Source organism: Pelophylax lessonae, assembly GCF_965119305.1.
Source record: "Pelophylax lessonae genome assembly, chromosome: 8".
Classification (NCBI taxonomy): Eukaryota; Metazoa; Chordata; class Amphibia; order Anura; family Ranidae; genus Pelophylax; species Pelophylax lessonae.
Genome location: NC_138775.1, coordinates 34,534,984 through 34,551,342, shown reverse-complemented (window position 1 = coordinate 34,551,342; position 16,359 = coordinate 34,534,984). Strand labels below are relative to the sequence as shown.

The following is a 16,359-nucleotide window of genomic DNA, read 5'->3' as shown; positions in this document are numbered from 1 at the left end:
ATTGGGGGTCAATCGGCCACAGTTTAGGCAACCTCTGGAGGAACCCTGGAGTGCCACAGAACCCTGGTTGAGAATGGTTGCTTTAAAGTGTGTAAGTATAGCCCAAACTTTTTTTTTCTAGTTTGTGAAAGAGTAGGGAAAAGGTTAAAACACCTTTCAGATATTTTTTGTTGTCTCTATACCACTGGGGAAAATTTCCCTTCACTTCATTCCCCAAAGAGGGAAAGGAAAGTTAGAGGAAATCTCCCAAAGTGAGGGGAATTCCTCTCTTAGACATGTGTCCCCATAATAGTTGTCCCCATAATAGGTGTCCCCATTGGAGAAATATCCCTGTCTTCATGTTCTGATGTCAGCTGTACATTTTTGGATTTTCCCTGGGTCTCTCAGTCTAATGCTCTGTAGGTGAGAGCTAAACAGTAATTGGATCTGACATAGACACAAGCAGGCTGAGCAATAAATAGTGTTTTACTAATACTAATGTGTTTTAATCACAGTATCCGACAACTCCACTGATATCTAGGTAAACCAATGAAAACATTTGAAAGTGTACAATACCTTTAACACAGCAATCTTTTTTTTTTTGTGTGTGTGGTTCTCCCTATAACATAATATTATGACCTGTGGATCCCGCCAGTATATACTTTATTATTTATTTTTGTCCAGATTGGAGCGAAGCGACACTATATTCCGCAGTCAGATATTGTCCCCTGCATGTGTATCCAGGTAAGTGGCTGACCTAAACTTGGAGTTATTGCACTTTGTACAATGCACTTTATCTGACTTTGATTGGGAGATGCTCATATGATGGCATCTCCTGACCAAAGATGAAGACCATATCTTCACACAGACTGCAAATGTTTCTGACGGTTTTTATTTTTTTCCTTTTTGGCAGGCCTGGTACTTGGATCTGGTGGATGCTTTGAGAACCATGCTGTGTCCATTTAGGAATTGTAAGTTGTGTTCTCCTTTTCGCCGAGTGTACATGCTTACATACATAAGTCGTTGCATAAGATATTTCGGTTTTAGGTGTGTGCAAGATTTGGACGTGCTTTAGATTTTTGGCAGAAAAAGCTTGTTCTTAATGGGAACCTGTCATAACTGCGGTTGTCTGGTACTGCCAGGACTGCCATCCAGCACCGAAGTCTGCACACTGCCTGACTCCTGCAAGCAGCACTAGTGCATTAGGCTGCAGAGCTCTAGCCTAAAGCTGATCATGCAATATACAATTTGATTGTACAACCTCCTTCGGATCTGCCATCAACTGTATATTCCCAGGGTTTACCAAAAATGATTGAATGGATTGTTTAAGCTTGTCCTTATATTACATAGTTTTGGTAAATCTAGAGGAGATTGTATAGGGGTTGTATATTGTAGGCAGGGGCGGCCCGTCCATTGGGGGCGCAGGGGCACCGCCCCCCCATCCATGCGTCCAGCCCCTTAATCTACATGCATGGTGCCGGACGCATGGATTCCAATAGGGGACTTTTTTTTTTTTTTTACGCACGTGATTAGAGCCAGAGGCTCTAATAGGCTTCAAAAAAGGGTGGACTTGGGGCTCAGAGCACTGCGCCCCAGGGCCCACCCAGTTGTGTGACAATAGCGAATGAATATTCGCTATTGCCACACTGATTCTCCTCCTGGCCAATCAGGAAGCGGGTCCGGAGACCCAATTCCCGATTGGCCAAAAGGAGAAGCCATGCTATTGGCCAAGGAGGAGGAGGGAGAAGACGAGAAGACGCAGGGGAAGCCCGCGGAGGAGACTGAGGGGGAAGCCGCCACCACTGCCTGCCCAGGGTGAGTGAGCCGGCAACCGGGGGGGGGGGGGGTAGGTGTGCGGTCTGCAACTGGTGTGGTCCCGAGGGGGGGTATGCTGTGCGGGCTGGTGTGGTCTGTCTGATGCCCCCCCCGACCCATGGAGCACCAGCCGCCACTGCCTGTGCGTCATTTTCCTCAAGTGGTTGCACTGGAGTGATGCCTGCAGCTAGAGGTATCGCCCTGGTACTGTTTTTTTAGAGCAGACAGTTGGTTTTCATGTGATAACAACCGATGCTGCTAAGCTCTGTTTTACAAGCATCAGAAGGGGACAACCCCCCCCTCCCCTCCCTTTCCGCCGCATTCTGCCGTTCTGCCTCGGTCTCCTGTCCCACCGGGAGACCCAAGCGACCAGCTGGCACGTCCACCAGCTGGCCGGAGACCCGAACAAAGCCGAAATTGGCCTCGATCAGGTCTCTGATGTAGTAACCCAGAAGCGACGTCATGATTTTAAAAAATCCAAAGTATTCAGATCTTGGCGTTTTAAATACTTGGAAGTGCAGAGGAGGAGTTTTTTAAATACATGTCACTGCCTATGACTGTCACAAGGGATGTTTACATTCCTTGTGACAGCAATAAAAGTAACCAGATTTTTTCTTTTTTAAAGTGTTTTAAAGCGCCCCTGTCTCTGCGTGCTGGCGCACCAAAGAAAAAGCATACAGTGTTCAAATCACACGTGAGGTATCGCCGCAATTGTTAGAACAAGAGCAATAATTCTAGCAAAGGACCTCCTCTGTAACTCTAAACGGGTAACCATTAAATTTTTTAAAACGTCGCCTATGGAGATTTTTAAGTACCATAATTTGTCGACATTCCACGAGTGTGTGCAATTTTAAAGCGTAACATGTTGGGTATCTATTTACTCGGCGTAACATCATCTTTCACAATATACAAAAAATTGGGCTAACTTTACTGTTTCGTTTTTTTAAGTTCAGTAAAGTGTATTTTTTCCCAAAAAATTGTGTTCGAAAGACCGTTGTGCAAATACCGTGTGAAATAAAATATTGCAACAATCGCCATTTTATTCTCCAGAGTCTCTGCTAAAAAAAAAAATATATATATATATACTTGTATGTGTGTGTATATATATATATATATATATATATATATATATAATGTTTGGGGGTTCTAAGTAATTTTTCTAGCAAAAAATACTGATTTTACCTTGTAAGCAACAAATGTCAGGAATAGGCCTGGTCTTGAGGTGGTTGATCTAGCACCCTTTCAAGGGGTCAGGTAGCAACAGCCTGGGAGCCACTGCTCTGACAGGTCACAGCTATAATGTCATATACAGACAAAACATAATAAGCCCTGGAACTTTAAATGAGGGGAACACACGTGGCCACTGAATATAGAGTAAACACACTGTCTTGATTTATTAAAAGGTAGATAAAGTAGTCATCATAATATATCACATGCATATACAGAAATGCCAAGCCGATTGGTAATAGCTACAATGTATGATACATGCTTGAAGGTTACAGATGTTGATACATAATTATAAAAAGGCATCTTTGAAACCCCACGCATTTTGTGAGCTTCCGTCCACTTCTTCAGGAGTGAATGCACATAAAACATGTCTATAAAATAGAACATCAATTTTAGAATATAAATCATGATGGTGAATAATGTCATACAAACCATAGGGGACCCCGTAAGGGACCCCATACTTACAAATCGGCTGAACCGAAACACCATAGCAGCATTACCATCTGGTGGCGGCCAGGCATAGGCGTGCGCACAGGGTGTGCCAGGTGTGCCTGGGCAGACCCTAATCATCCTATGTGGCACACATTCCCCCTGTTTAGACCCTAAAAATATTGTAAAAAAATAATAAAAATAAATAAAAATAATAAAAAAAAAATAATAAAAAAAAACTACAGTCACCATCCACTGTCCTACTGACACCAATCTCCGCCCAACTGACACCGTCCACAGCTCTACGGACACTGCCAGTATATACACACCTACACACACAGCCAGTATATATACACCTGCACACACACATAGGTGTTTGAGCTTTGGGGTGCACACCCTAATGCAATAGGCTGCGCACACCTATGCGGCCACCAGAACACAGGAGCAGCCCTAATACATTGCAGTATTCTGTTAAGCAGACCTGCTGAAGATAGATTTGCCTCTAGCCCCACCATTAGGCAGAACAGCAAATTACATCAGTCTATTGACATCCTAGCACAGTGGTCTCCAAACTGCGGCCCGGGGACCAGATGTGGCCCTTTGCTTGCTTTTATCCGGCCCTCGGGGCACTATTTTTATCCACTGATACCAACAATGAGGCATATTTCCCCCCACTGACACAAATAAAAGGGCAGAATTCCTCCTAGTAACACCAAAGATGGGGCCCAAGTCCCCCCAATGACACCAACAATGGGGCCCAATGGCACTAATGATAGGGTACAATTACTCCCACTGACACCAAAGGTGGGGCATTGTTTATTCCCACTGACATCGGGACCTCTTCTACTACCAATGGCCACAGTCCGGCCTCTCTTAAGTCTGAAGGACAGTTAAATGGCCCTCTGTTTAGAAAGGTTGTAGACCCCTGTCTTAGCACCTATACTAGGAGGGTGCTACATAAAAAATATAGTGTTTTTTTTTTCCAATTTTTCAGTCGTTTTTTGTTTATAGAATAAAAAATAAAAACCCAGTGATAATCAAACACCACAAAAAGAAAGCTCTAACTGTGTGAAAATTTTTTTTTTATATAAATTTAGTTTGGGTACAGTGTTGCATAACTGTGCAATTACAAGTTAAACTAGCACAGTGCTAAATAGCAAAAAATGGCCTGGTCATGAAGGGGGTAAAACTTTACGGAGCTGAAGTGGTTAAATGTGCATATTTCAGAGTTAAGTTTACAGATGGTTAACAAGAAGCGCAAATTTATAAAGAGATATAGAGAAAAGTTTTCATATAAAGTCAGAAAAAATTGCAGCTTCCCCCTCCCCTTCCACCCCCTCTGAACACATTTCCTTTCCTGCATGCTCCCAGGCACTGAACCTAAAGTTGGCCATACATTATACAATTTTCTCATTCAATTTCCTTTAGACCAGAGGTCTTCATACTTTGGCCCTCTAGTTGTTAACCACTTGCCAATCGCCGCAAGTACATTTACTGCGGCAGTCAGCCCCTCCTGGGCAAAGTGACGTGGTACTACGTCACTCGCCCAGGAGCCTGTAGGGGGCGAGCGCACACCGCCGGAGGCGCGCTCCCGCCCCCGCTCGTTCACGGCAGCTCCGATGTCCGCCGGCCACTTGTGATCTCCCGCTGGAGAGGGAGAAAGGCAGGCGGCTGATGTAAACACAGCCGTCTGTCATTCTCCCTGGTGTAACTGCAGAGACTATACGATCCTGCTATGTCGGATCGTATGTCTCTGTGGTTACATCAAAAGCCACGCCCCTTGACAGTTAGAAGCACACCCCTAGGGACACACTTAACCCCTGGATATCTAATAAAATTAACCCCTTCCCTACCAGTGTAATTTTAACAGTAACAGTGCATATTTATAGCACTGATTACTGTAGTAATGTCACTGGTAACCCCAAAAGTGTAAAAAATGTTAGTCAGGGGACCGATCTGTCCGCCGCAATGTCGCAGTCCCGCAAAAAAAGTCGCAGATTGCCGCCATTACTAGTTTAAAAAAAAAAACAATAAAAATGACATAAATCTTTCCCGTAAATCTTTAAACGCAATAACTTTTGCGCAAACCAATCAAAATACGCTTATTGTGATTTTTTTTTTTTTAACCAAAAATATGTAGCAGAAAACAAATTGGCCTAAAATGTTAAAAAATTTTGATTTTTACTTTTTTTTTTGGGGGGGGGGGGGGGGGGAATTTCATATAAAAAAAAATGTGAAAAATATTGTTATTTTTTTAAAATTTTCACTCTTTTTTTTGTTTATAGCGCAAAAAATAAAAATCGCACAGGTGATCAAATACCACCAAAATAAAGCTCTGTTTGTGGGAAAAAAAGGACGTCCATTTTATTTGGATACAGCGTCGCACGTCCGCGCAATTGTCCGTTAAAGTCACGCAGTGCCGAATCGCAAAATAGGCTCTGGTCTTTGAGCAGCCAAATCCTCCGGGGCTTAAGTGGTTAAGGAACTACAATTCCCATCATTCCTAGTCATGTCTGTGAATGTCAGAGTGTTACAATGCCTCATGGGATGTGTAGTTCCGCAACAGCTGGAGGGCCGTTGTTTGAAGATCCCTGCTTTAGACACTGAGGCACTTTTCAAGCGCTTTGGCTTTAAAAAAAAAGCGCCTGAAAAGCTCACAAAAACCTATTCCCATTAAAACCAATGAATGCTTTCATGCTGGAGTGGTGTGCTGGTGGGGCGGTGAAAAAAATCCTGCAAGCAGCATCTTTGGAGCACTAAAAACCTCCTTTGGTGCCTCCAAAACGCCCATCTTCATTGAAATGAATGGGAAGCGCCTGAAAAGCTCTTCAAAGGTGCCTGAAAAGCGCTCAGTGTTTTACTGACAGTTTAAAAGCGCCTCAGTGTGAAAGGTCTCTTATATTTACTTTCAACTATGTAGTGCAAGGGCCTGTCTGATTGTATACAAATTGGAAAGTGTTAGGGTTTGACCTTTTATTATATGGTTTTGGTACTGTAAATCTAAGAGCCCTTTCGCACTGAGGCGCTTTTCAAGTGCTTAGGCGCTAAAAAAAAGGGCCTGAAAAGCTCTTGAAAACCTATTCTTTTTTAAATCAATGAATACTTTCCCACTGGGGTGGTGCGCAGACGGGACAGTGAAAAAAATCTTGCAGGCAGCATCTTTTGGAGCACTAAAAAAAGTGCCTCAAACACGCCCCTCTCCATTGAAATGAATGGGAAAGGCCTCAAAAGCTGCCTCAAAATGGTTCTTGAAGCAGTTTTTCAGTCACGTGTCCTTTGAAAAAAAAGCACACTGCTAATGCCTGAAAAGCACCACAAAAGGACTGCAAAAGCGCTCAGCTCTTTATAAGTGCCTTGGTGTGAAAGGGCTACGAGCCCTTTAACACTGAGGTGCTTTTCAAGCACTTTGGCGCTAATAAAAGCACCTGAAAAGCACCAGAAATCCTATTCCCATTGAAATCAATGAATTCTTTCACACTGGTGTGGTGCGCTTGCAGGACAGTGAAAAAAATCCTGCAAGCAGCAACTTTGAAGCATGTTTGGAGCGCTAAAAAAAGGCTCCTAAAAAACGCCCCAAAAAAACACCCCTCTCTATTGAAATGAATAGGAAGCCCCTCAAAATCGCTTCAAAAGTGCCTCAAAATAGTTCTAGAAGCAGTTTTTGAGTCACGTGTCCTTAACCACTTGCCAACCGCTCACAGTAATAATTATGTGGTAGGTCGGCTCCCATGGGTCCAGCGTCACTGGGCTCCTAGTGGTCTCAGCGGGGCGCGCGCACTCCCGGAGGCTCGCTCCTGCTGTGTTTAGACACAGCGAGAATCAGGCCGGAGGAGGAGAGGCGGCCATCGCCACCTCTCTTCCCCGATCATCAGGGAAAGTGTGAGAAGATCCGCCTGCTTGTGTAAACAAAGCAGGCGGATCTTCTCTTTGACAGACAGGGAGAGATCACAGGATTCAGCATAGCTGAACTTGCGATCTCCGTCTCTGTCACAGACCCCCCCCCTCCCCCACACACGTCAGTAAGCATGAGGCATACATTTAACCCCTTGATCACCAACAGCGTTAACCTCTTCCCTGCCAGTGTCATTATTACAGTAACAGTGCATATTTATAGCACCGATTACTGTAGTAATGTCACTGGTCCCCCCAAAAGTGTAAAAAATGTCAGTTAGGGGTCCGATCTGTCCGGCGCAATGTCGAAGTCCTGCAAAAAAACGCAGATCGCCGCCATTACTAGTAAAAAAAAAAAAAAAAAAAAACCAATAAAAATAACCGAAATCTTTCCCGTAGTTAGTAAACACGATAACTTTTGCACAAACCATTTAAAATACGCTTATTGCAATTTTATTTTACCAAAAAAAATGTAGCAGAAAACAAATTGGCCTAAAATGTTAAAAAATTTAGATTTTTAAATTTTTTTTTTTGGAATGTTATATATCAGAATGTGAAAAATATATATTTTTTTTTTTTCAAAATTGTCGCTCTTTTTTTCGGAAAATAAGGACGTAAATTTTGTTTGGGCACAGCGTCGCACGACCGCGCAATTGTCCGTTAAAGTAACACAGTGTCGAATCGCAAAATATGGCCTGGTCAGGAAGGGGGTAAAATCTTCTGGTCTTAAAGTGGATAAAAATACACTCATTGAGAATTTTTTTTTTTGTAGCTAAATACATTTTGGCTTAAATATATGACAAAAATTGAATATATTGGATATTTTTTAACAGTCAAAGTAGAAAATGTCAATTTTTCGCAATATTTTTGCTCTTTTATTTTATTATCGCAAAAAATAAAAAGCGCAGAGGTGATCAAATACCACCAAAAGAAATCTCTGTTTGTGGGGAAAAAAAGGACGTAAATTTAGTTTGGGTACAGCATTGCATGGCCGTGCAATTGTCAGTTAAAGTCGCGCAGTGCCAAGTTGAAAAAATTGGCCTGGTCATTGAGCAGCAAAATCTTCCGGTCTTAAAGTGGTTAAAAAAACCACAACGCTTATGCCTGAAAAGCGCCTGAAAAGCTGTAAGAGCCCTTTCACGCTGAGGCGCCCATATAACTCTGAGCGCTTTTGCAGCGCATTTGCAGCGTTAGCGGTTCGCTTTATTATAGACACGTAAGTAAAAAACTGCTTCAAGAACCATTTTGAGGCGCTTTTGGATCGCTTTTCTGTAGCTTTTCAGGCGCGTCCCATTCATTTCAATAGAGAGGGGCATTTTTGAGGTGCTTTTTTAGCGCTCCAAACATACATACTCCAAAGATGCTTTCAGAATTTTTTTTTTCACCACCCCGCCAGCGCACCGCCCCAGTGTGAAAGCATTGATTTTATGGGAACAGTTTTTCATGAGCTTTCAGGCACTTTTTTTAGCGCAAAAGTGTAAAAGGGCTTTAACCGCTTGCTGACCGCCGCAAGTAGATATACTGCGGCGGTCAGCCCCTCACAGGCAAATTGACGTATATATACATCACTAGCCTGTAAGGCTCTGGGGAGCGAGCGCACGCCGGCGCGCTCCCGCGCGGTCACGGACCCCCCCGCGCGTGCGACCGGCAGACCCGATGTCCGCCGCTCACTCTGCGATCGTCAGGGGAGAGGGAGAAAGGCAGGCGGTGAGTGTAAACAAGCTGCCTGTCATTCTCCCCTGTGTAGGAATAGTGATCATACGGTTCTACTATGTAGGACCGTTGATCAGTGTTCCTACAGCTCAAGCCACAGCCAATCACAGTTAGAATCACGCCCCTAGGGACACACACAGCCCCTCCCTCTCAAATAAAGTTAACCCCTTCACTGCCAGTGTATTTTTACAGTAACAGTGCATATATATAGCACTGATTACTGTAGAAATGTCACTGGTAACCCCAAAAGTGTAAAAAATGTCAGTCAAGGGTCCGATCTGTCTGCCCCCAATGTCACAGTACCGCAAAAAAAATCGCAGATCGCCGCCATTACGCGTTAAAAAAAAAAAACAACAAAAATGACAAAAATCTTTCCCTTTGTTAGTAAACGCGATAACTTTTGCGCAAACCAATCAAAATACGCTTTTTGCGATTTTTTTTTTTTTTTTTTTTTTTTTTTTACCAAACATATATAGCATAAAACAAATTGGCCGAAAATGTTAAAAAATTTTGATTTTTACATTTTTTTTTTGGGGAATTTCATATAAAAAAATGTGAAAAATATTGTTATTTTTGCAAAATTGACGCTCTTTTTTTATTTATAGCGCATGATCAAAAAATCGCACAGGTGATCAAATACCACCAAAAGAAAGCTCTGTTTGTGGGAAAAAAAGGACGTCAAATTCGTTTAGGTACAGCGTTGCAGGACCGCGCAATTGTCCGTTAAAGTCACGCAGTGCCGAATCGCAAAATACCCCCTGGTCTTTTAGCAGCCAAATCCTCCGGGGCTTAAGTGGTTAAAGAAAAATTGTATAGGGTATGGCCAGCTTAAGGCATGTGCTGTATACAAAAGCTCATGACAATCAGCCAGGTATGAGGAACAAAATGAAAGTTCATCCTTTATTTTGACAGAGGTGCCTCGTTCCTTTCTGAAATTTCCTCCTTAGGAAAAAAAAAATGTAATGTTTGTTTCCTTTCTCTCAGACTCCAAAGATTTAATCCTGGCTAAAAGTAAACTCAAGGTGAAGATCGATTTGCTGTTCGCTGTTTACACATTTAACGCACCTTGCAACATTACGGTGGAAGCTTCCTTGTGTTGGAAATCCGAGAACCCTCCAGGATGTAGAGAGATCCCCAATACGAGGAATCAAGTTGTCAGCAAGGTAAAATGGATTAGCAAAATTTATTATGCAAGATAAAAAATTGTTCAATTTTCTGATATCTGTTCATTTACTATGGGCTCCTTTACACTTGTGCATACAGTATCTCACAAAAGTGAGTACGCCCCTCACATTTTTGTAAATATTTTATTATACCTTTTCATGTGACAACACTGAAGAAATTACACTTTTCTACAATGTAAAGTAGTGAGTGTACAGCTTGTATAACAGTGTGCATTTGCTGTCCCCTCAAAATAACTCAACACACAGCGATTAATGTCTAAACCGCTGGCAACAAAAGTGAGTACACACCTAAGTGAAAATGTCCATATTGGGTCCAATTAGCCATTTCCCTCCCTGGTGTCATGGGACTCGCTAGTGTTACAAGGCCTCAGGTGTGAATGGGGAGCAGGTGTGTTAAATTTGGGTGTTATCGCTCTCACCCTCTTATACTGGTCACTGGAAGTTCAACATGGTGTAACGTTAGAAAACCATACCTCGTTAGAATTCCATACCCTCGTCACTTCCGGTCTGAAACAGCTGAGCAGCATAGCAGTGCGCATGCTCAGAGCCCCGGATACGTCATTGCACAGCAGAGAAGTGCACAAGTACGCATGCTCGGAGGGAATGAAATTATCACGGCACTGTGTGTAATGTTATACTTGCGGAGGTTACATTAAAAAAGTTCGGCTGCAACATGGGTCATCTCCGCTCCTATCCCTGTCACTTCCCTGATCTCGGCTAATAAATATAAAAGCGGCAGCAGGTGTATGAAATGTAAATGACGGCGATCTCGGCTCCGTGATCCGCTTTTATATTTATTAGCCGAGATGAGGGAAGTGACAGGGGTAGGAGCGGAGATGACTGATGTTGCAGAGGAGCTGTTTTAATGTAATCGCGGCAAGTATAAAATTACACACACTACTGTGAGAAATCCATACCCTCCGTAGGTGCACCGGATGTGACGAGGGTATGGTTTTCTTACGGGGTATGGTTTTTTCACGGAACAATGGCACCTCATGGCAAAGAACTCTCTGAGGATCTGAAAAAAGAATTGTTGCTCTACATAAAGATGGCCTAGGCTATAAGAGGATTGCCAAGACCCTGAAACTGAGCTGCAGCACGGTGGCCAAGACCATACAGCGGTTTAACAGTACAGGTTCCACTCAGAACAGGCATGGTCACCATGGTCTACCAAAGAAGTTGAGTGCACATGCTTAGCGTCATATCCAGAGGTTGTCTTTGGTAAATAGACAAATGAGTGCTGCCAGCTTTGCTAAAGAGGTTGAAGGGGTTGGGGGTCAGCCTGTCAGTGCTCAGACCATACGCCGCACACAGCACCAAATTAGTCTGCATGGCTGTCATCCCAGAAGGAAGCCTCTTCTAAAGATGATGCACAAGAAAGCCTGCAAACAGTTTGCTGAAGACAAGCAGACTAAGGACATGGATTACTGGAACCATGTCCTGTGGTCTGATGAGACCAAGATAAACTTATTTGGTTCAGATGGTGTCAAGTATGTATGGTGGCAACCAGGTGAGGACTACAAAGACAAGTGTGTCTTCCCTACAGTCAAGCATGGTGGTGGGAGTGTCATGGTCTGGAGCTGCATGAGTGCTGCTGGCACTGGGGAGCTACAGTTCGTTCAGGGGAACATGAATGCCAACATGTACTGTGACATATTAAAGCAGAGCATGATCCCCTCCCTTCGGAGACTGGGCCGCAGGGCAATATTCCAACATGATAACAACCCCAAACACACCTCCAAGGGGACCACTGCCTTGCTAAAGAAGCTGAGGGTAAAGGTGATGGCCTTTATTTGACTTTTACCTACAGGTAAGCCTATAATAAGACTTACCTGTGGGTACAATTAATATCTCCTAAACCTGTACGGTTTAGGAGATATTCGCCCTGCATGCAGCCGCTAACGTCAGAAAGTGAAACTCCCGTGCGCATGCACGGGAGTGACGTCATCGCGGCTCCGGCCACTCACAGCGTCGGAGCCGCCGAACCCGGAAGAGACGCCGAGGGAACATGACGGCGCCCCCAGCGTTCTCCAGAGGACCGTGTCGGGGCTTTGTTCTAAGGTAAGTATTTCAAAATGAGCTAGTATGCGTTGCATGCTAGCTCATTATGTCTTTGTCCTGCAGGGTTTTTTTTTCTCGAGGATACAACTGCTTTAAAAAGACCCTGTCACCAAATTCAAAAATTGCAGGTAAAAGCTCAGAAAAATCCAGCATTACTTGCAGCATTTTTCCTTTCCATAAATATTTATTAATTTGCTTGCAATGTGTCTTTGAACTTGCCATGGGATTTGGCTACTCCAAGAATACAGTCAGTTCCCTAGCACAGTTCCCTCCTTGCATGTCATAGCCCACTGCTCTTCTGGGAGTGCCATATTACTGCCTGTGCTGTTCCAGTTCCTCTCTTTACCTCTCTATTTAACCTTTTATGTAGCAGTCAGAGAAGGAGTGAAGAGAAAAACTATAAAGCAGCCATTCTCAACCAGAGAATTCCATGGGCCACTAAGGTTCCTCCAGAGGATTCTTGGGGTATCTTGAGCTTTGATTGATTGACCTCTGATCTAATAGTTCCTGTATAATTCCAAGACCAACACCACTTGGCAGAGCCAACTGCTTGACACCAATGATCTGTAAGAGTGATATTCTGACCACCAGTGGGTTTGCATTCTTCTCAATAGCCACCAATGTAAGAGGAGCATTTTCCAATTGACCCTAGATGAATTGGTTTTAGTAAGGGTACCCTAAGATCTCTGGCGTAAAAATGTTGCGAAAGGCTGGTATGAATTGTCAGCTGAGTAACAGTTTTTAGTCTGTTGGGGCTGCAGACATTACATCCAAGATGGCGGCACCCAGCAGCAGTCTCTGGGCATTTGGATGTCTACACAAAGGAGGCTTTTACAGATTATTAGCATGCATAAAATATGCACATATCATTTTATAGGAAGATAGTTGTTGAAATGAATGGTCTGGGACAGGCTCTCTCTAAGGCAGTGATGGTGAACCTTGGCACCCCAGATGATTTGGAACTACATTTCCCATGATGCTCATGCACTCTGCAGTGTAGTTGAGCTTTATGGGAAATGTAATTCCAAAAAATCTGGGGTGCCAAGGTTTGCCATCACTGCTCTAAGGTTTACATCTACATTAATTCATTTTTTCCCTCTGCCTTTCTGTGTTAATTAGACTGGAGGTTTGCCACTGCTGCAAGATAGGAAAATGTTAAATGGCGTTACACAACAGGGAGGCTCCATTCCAGCAAGTGTTGGCGGGCTCCATTTGCATAGTATTTTTAGAGGTTTACAAAATAAGATGGGAAAACTTTTAACATAATTTCCCTCGCCCATAACCTTATCGCTTTGGGTACAATGAACATGTGTTGTCTTTTATTCTGCGTTGATGAAAAGGAGGATAAATTGCACTTTGGTTTGCCAATCTGAGTTGTATAAGATGTAGCCATGATTAAGGCTAAGATGACAATGGTGGCAATAAAAACAGGTGGTTAATCTGTGTTTTTTTTCACCACCCACCTACAAAGTGACATGGTGGCCACTCTGGTTTGTTCACATTGCTACCGCAGCCATAATTTCCTTCCAGGTGCAGTCATTTGAACTCGGCGTGTCAAGTTTGGCAGGCAGTGCCAGTTGGCAAACTCGCCCATTGAAGTCAATGGGGCCATGCCACAAATGGTTGTGACACAGTATTTCAGTGTAAAACTCACCTTGGGATCAATAAAAACAAAACGGCATACCTGCAAACTGGCTCTAAACTGCCACTAAAAAACCAATCCATCACGACCGTCCTCCCATGTGAAAAAGCCCCAAAGGTCAATTGACCCACTGACATGTTAGCTTTTGGGAGATTCTGGCAAGTTGGAGAGAACTCTGTTTTCTCTGGTCTACCCATCCTTCACACTTACAGTACATAGTTACACATACAGGCATTAAATAGTCTGTATAGAGTTCAACAAATAAATACTATGAAAACCTCCATTCACAGAACCCTAAACCTACAACTGATAATAAGGAAGCAAAAAACCCATATAGTGTATGATCCAGTTGGCTCTAACAGGGAAAAAAATGTTCCTGATTCTAAAAGGTAATAGGAGAATCTTTGGATCTAGAATGTAAATGGTCTTTACATTGGGGGGTCAGTGGGAAGAATGTTTCTTACATTGGGGGTCAGTGGGATTAATTCTTCTTACATTGATGGTCAGTAGGGATGATCAAACTTTTGAAAAGTTCGGTTCGGCCAGAACACTCGAACTTCCCGAAAGTTCGGGTCCAGATTCCAGAACCCCGTGGAAATCAATGGGACCCGAACTTCGGTAATCAAAAAACACCATTTTGAAGCCCTAAAACCCAATAAATACCCCTAAAAAGTGCCTAGGGTTCTGGGTCATGCCCCAGGGACTATTAATCACACAAAAAAAGTTCTTAAAAATTGTTGTTTTTGAAAAAATTATTGAAAAAAGAAAAAAGAGATTTCTTTGAATTTAGTGTCTGGGGGGTCTAAAAAGTGTACCTGTGAAGTTTCAGCATGTCCAGAACCAGAAAAAAAAGATAATTTTTCTTAGAATTTTTAGTAGAGCAGGGATGTGGCTCCGCTCCTTTCACACCTGGGTGTTTTTGTTTCAGGCGTTTATTGGGCTTTTTTGTGGACGTCTTTGGAGTCAGGCATGACATCTGAACTTCTGTGTAGGGGTATATATACACACACACACACACATACTGTATATGTATATATACACATACACACATATAGGTGTGAAAGGAGCGGAACCCTATCCATGCGCTAATGAAATTATATGCAGGCATAGGGTTCCGCTCCTTTCACACCTACTGTATATGTGTGTATGTGTATATATATATATATATGTGTGTGTGTGTGTGTGTGTATATATACCCCTATACAGAAGTTCAGATGTTATGCCTGCCTCCAAAGACGCCCAAAAAATGCCCAATAAACGCCTGAAAAAACACACCTGGGCGTTGGCACTAGAACTAACTACCCTGGCACCAATAAAACAGAATGTAAATCAGCAACAGCTCAAGGAACCCCTAGCAAACCATAGAGGAACCCTGGTTGAGAATGGCTGATGTACAGTGGTATTTAGCTCTTCCTAATGGACTTTCTTGTATACCCTGGAAAATGCAGCGCAGGGAGTGAGAGCCCCCTTACTGCAGGAGGAATTAGAGGCCTGTCATAGTGTGGACGAGTAGAGCCATGACCAGTGGATGTCTTGCCACTACAAGAACCAAGCTGTTCAGCATCTACCAAAAATGAAATACATGTTTTGGGAGGGTTGAGGCTGTGAAGGAAAACGACAAAGTACGCTCAATAAATCTGATCTTTTATTTTATGACTCACTCATAAGTAATTTTAATGTGGTGATTTTTACAGGAGAAAATGTAGCGAAAGATCCACTCTCTCTGTTTGTCTGGGTATCTATTGCCATCAGGCAGGAAGTGATGGGAAATGTAAAATTGTACCGTTGTCACCAGAATAGCAATAGAGGAAACAAAAAGTTTTGGTTTTCGATAAAATAAGGGAAATGACCATTCTACTAAGCAGGATGACCATATGTAATAAGTACAGCAAAATGGTTTATTTTCCAGACAGTGACCTTACATTTCTCTACTTGTTTTATATAATAGGTTACACAAAAGATTAAGGGATTGAAGGTGCCGCACCCATCTCTCTGTGTCCAGGTATGTATGCATTGAATGTATTATGTGCTCCATGCCAGAATCATAAATCCACTGCATCACAACTGATTGGCTCCCTGCTCTGTTTCTCCATCCCCCAGTCTGAGTTCTGCTGTACAGGGACTGCAAGAGACTGATATTGTTAAATTAAAATACTTAGACCTCTTGCATTAAAAAAAAAAAAAGAAACAAATGTTGTAATGGTTACATAGCTGCAATCATGTGTGTCATTTATATCTGCCATGAGTTCAGCTTTAAAGGGTATTTCCACTTTTTTAGTCAAAATCGAGAAAACCCCCACTGTATCTTTGTTATGTGTTCCCATTTTACAAATTATACCTAAAAAAATATTTTGTACCGTTTTAGATGTTTCTATGGAGAATCTGTCACGGCCAATTTTAGGAAATTCTGCAGTCTTA

General features: G+C 42.8%; 1 protein-coding gene across 1 annotated transcript in view; it reads left to right on the top strand.

Moving 5' to 3' along the window:
- The window catches only part of IL17RC (interleukin 17 receptor C), a 126,822-nt gene that overhangs the window by 86,007 nt on the left and 24,456 nt on the right, over window positions 1-16,359 (top strand). The window contains exons 9-12 of the mRNA XM_082265783.1: window positions 664-723; window positions 893-950; window positions 10,039-10,217; window positions 15,890-15,943. Of these exons, the coding sequence (XP_082121909.1) occupies window positions 664-723; window positions 893-950; window positions 10,039-10,217; window positions 15,890-15,943 (351 nt within the window). The remainder of the gene's footprint in view (window positions 1-663; window positions 724-892; window positions 951-10,038; window positions 10,218-15,889; window positions 15,944-16,359) is intronic.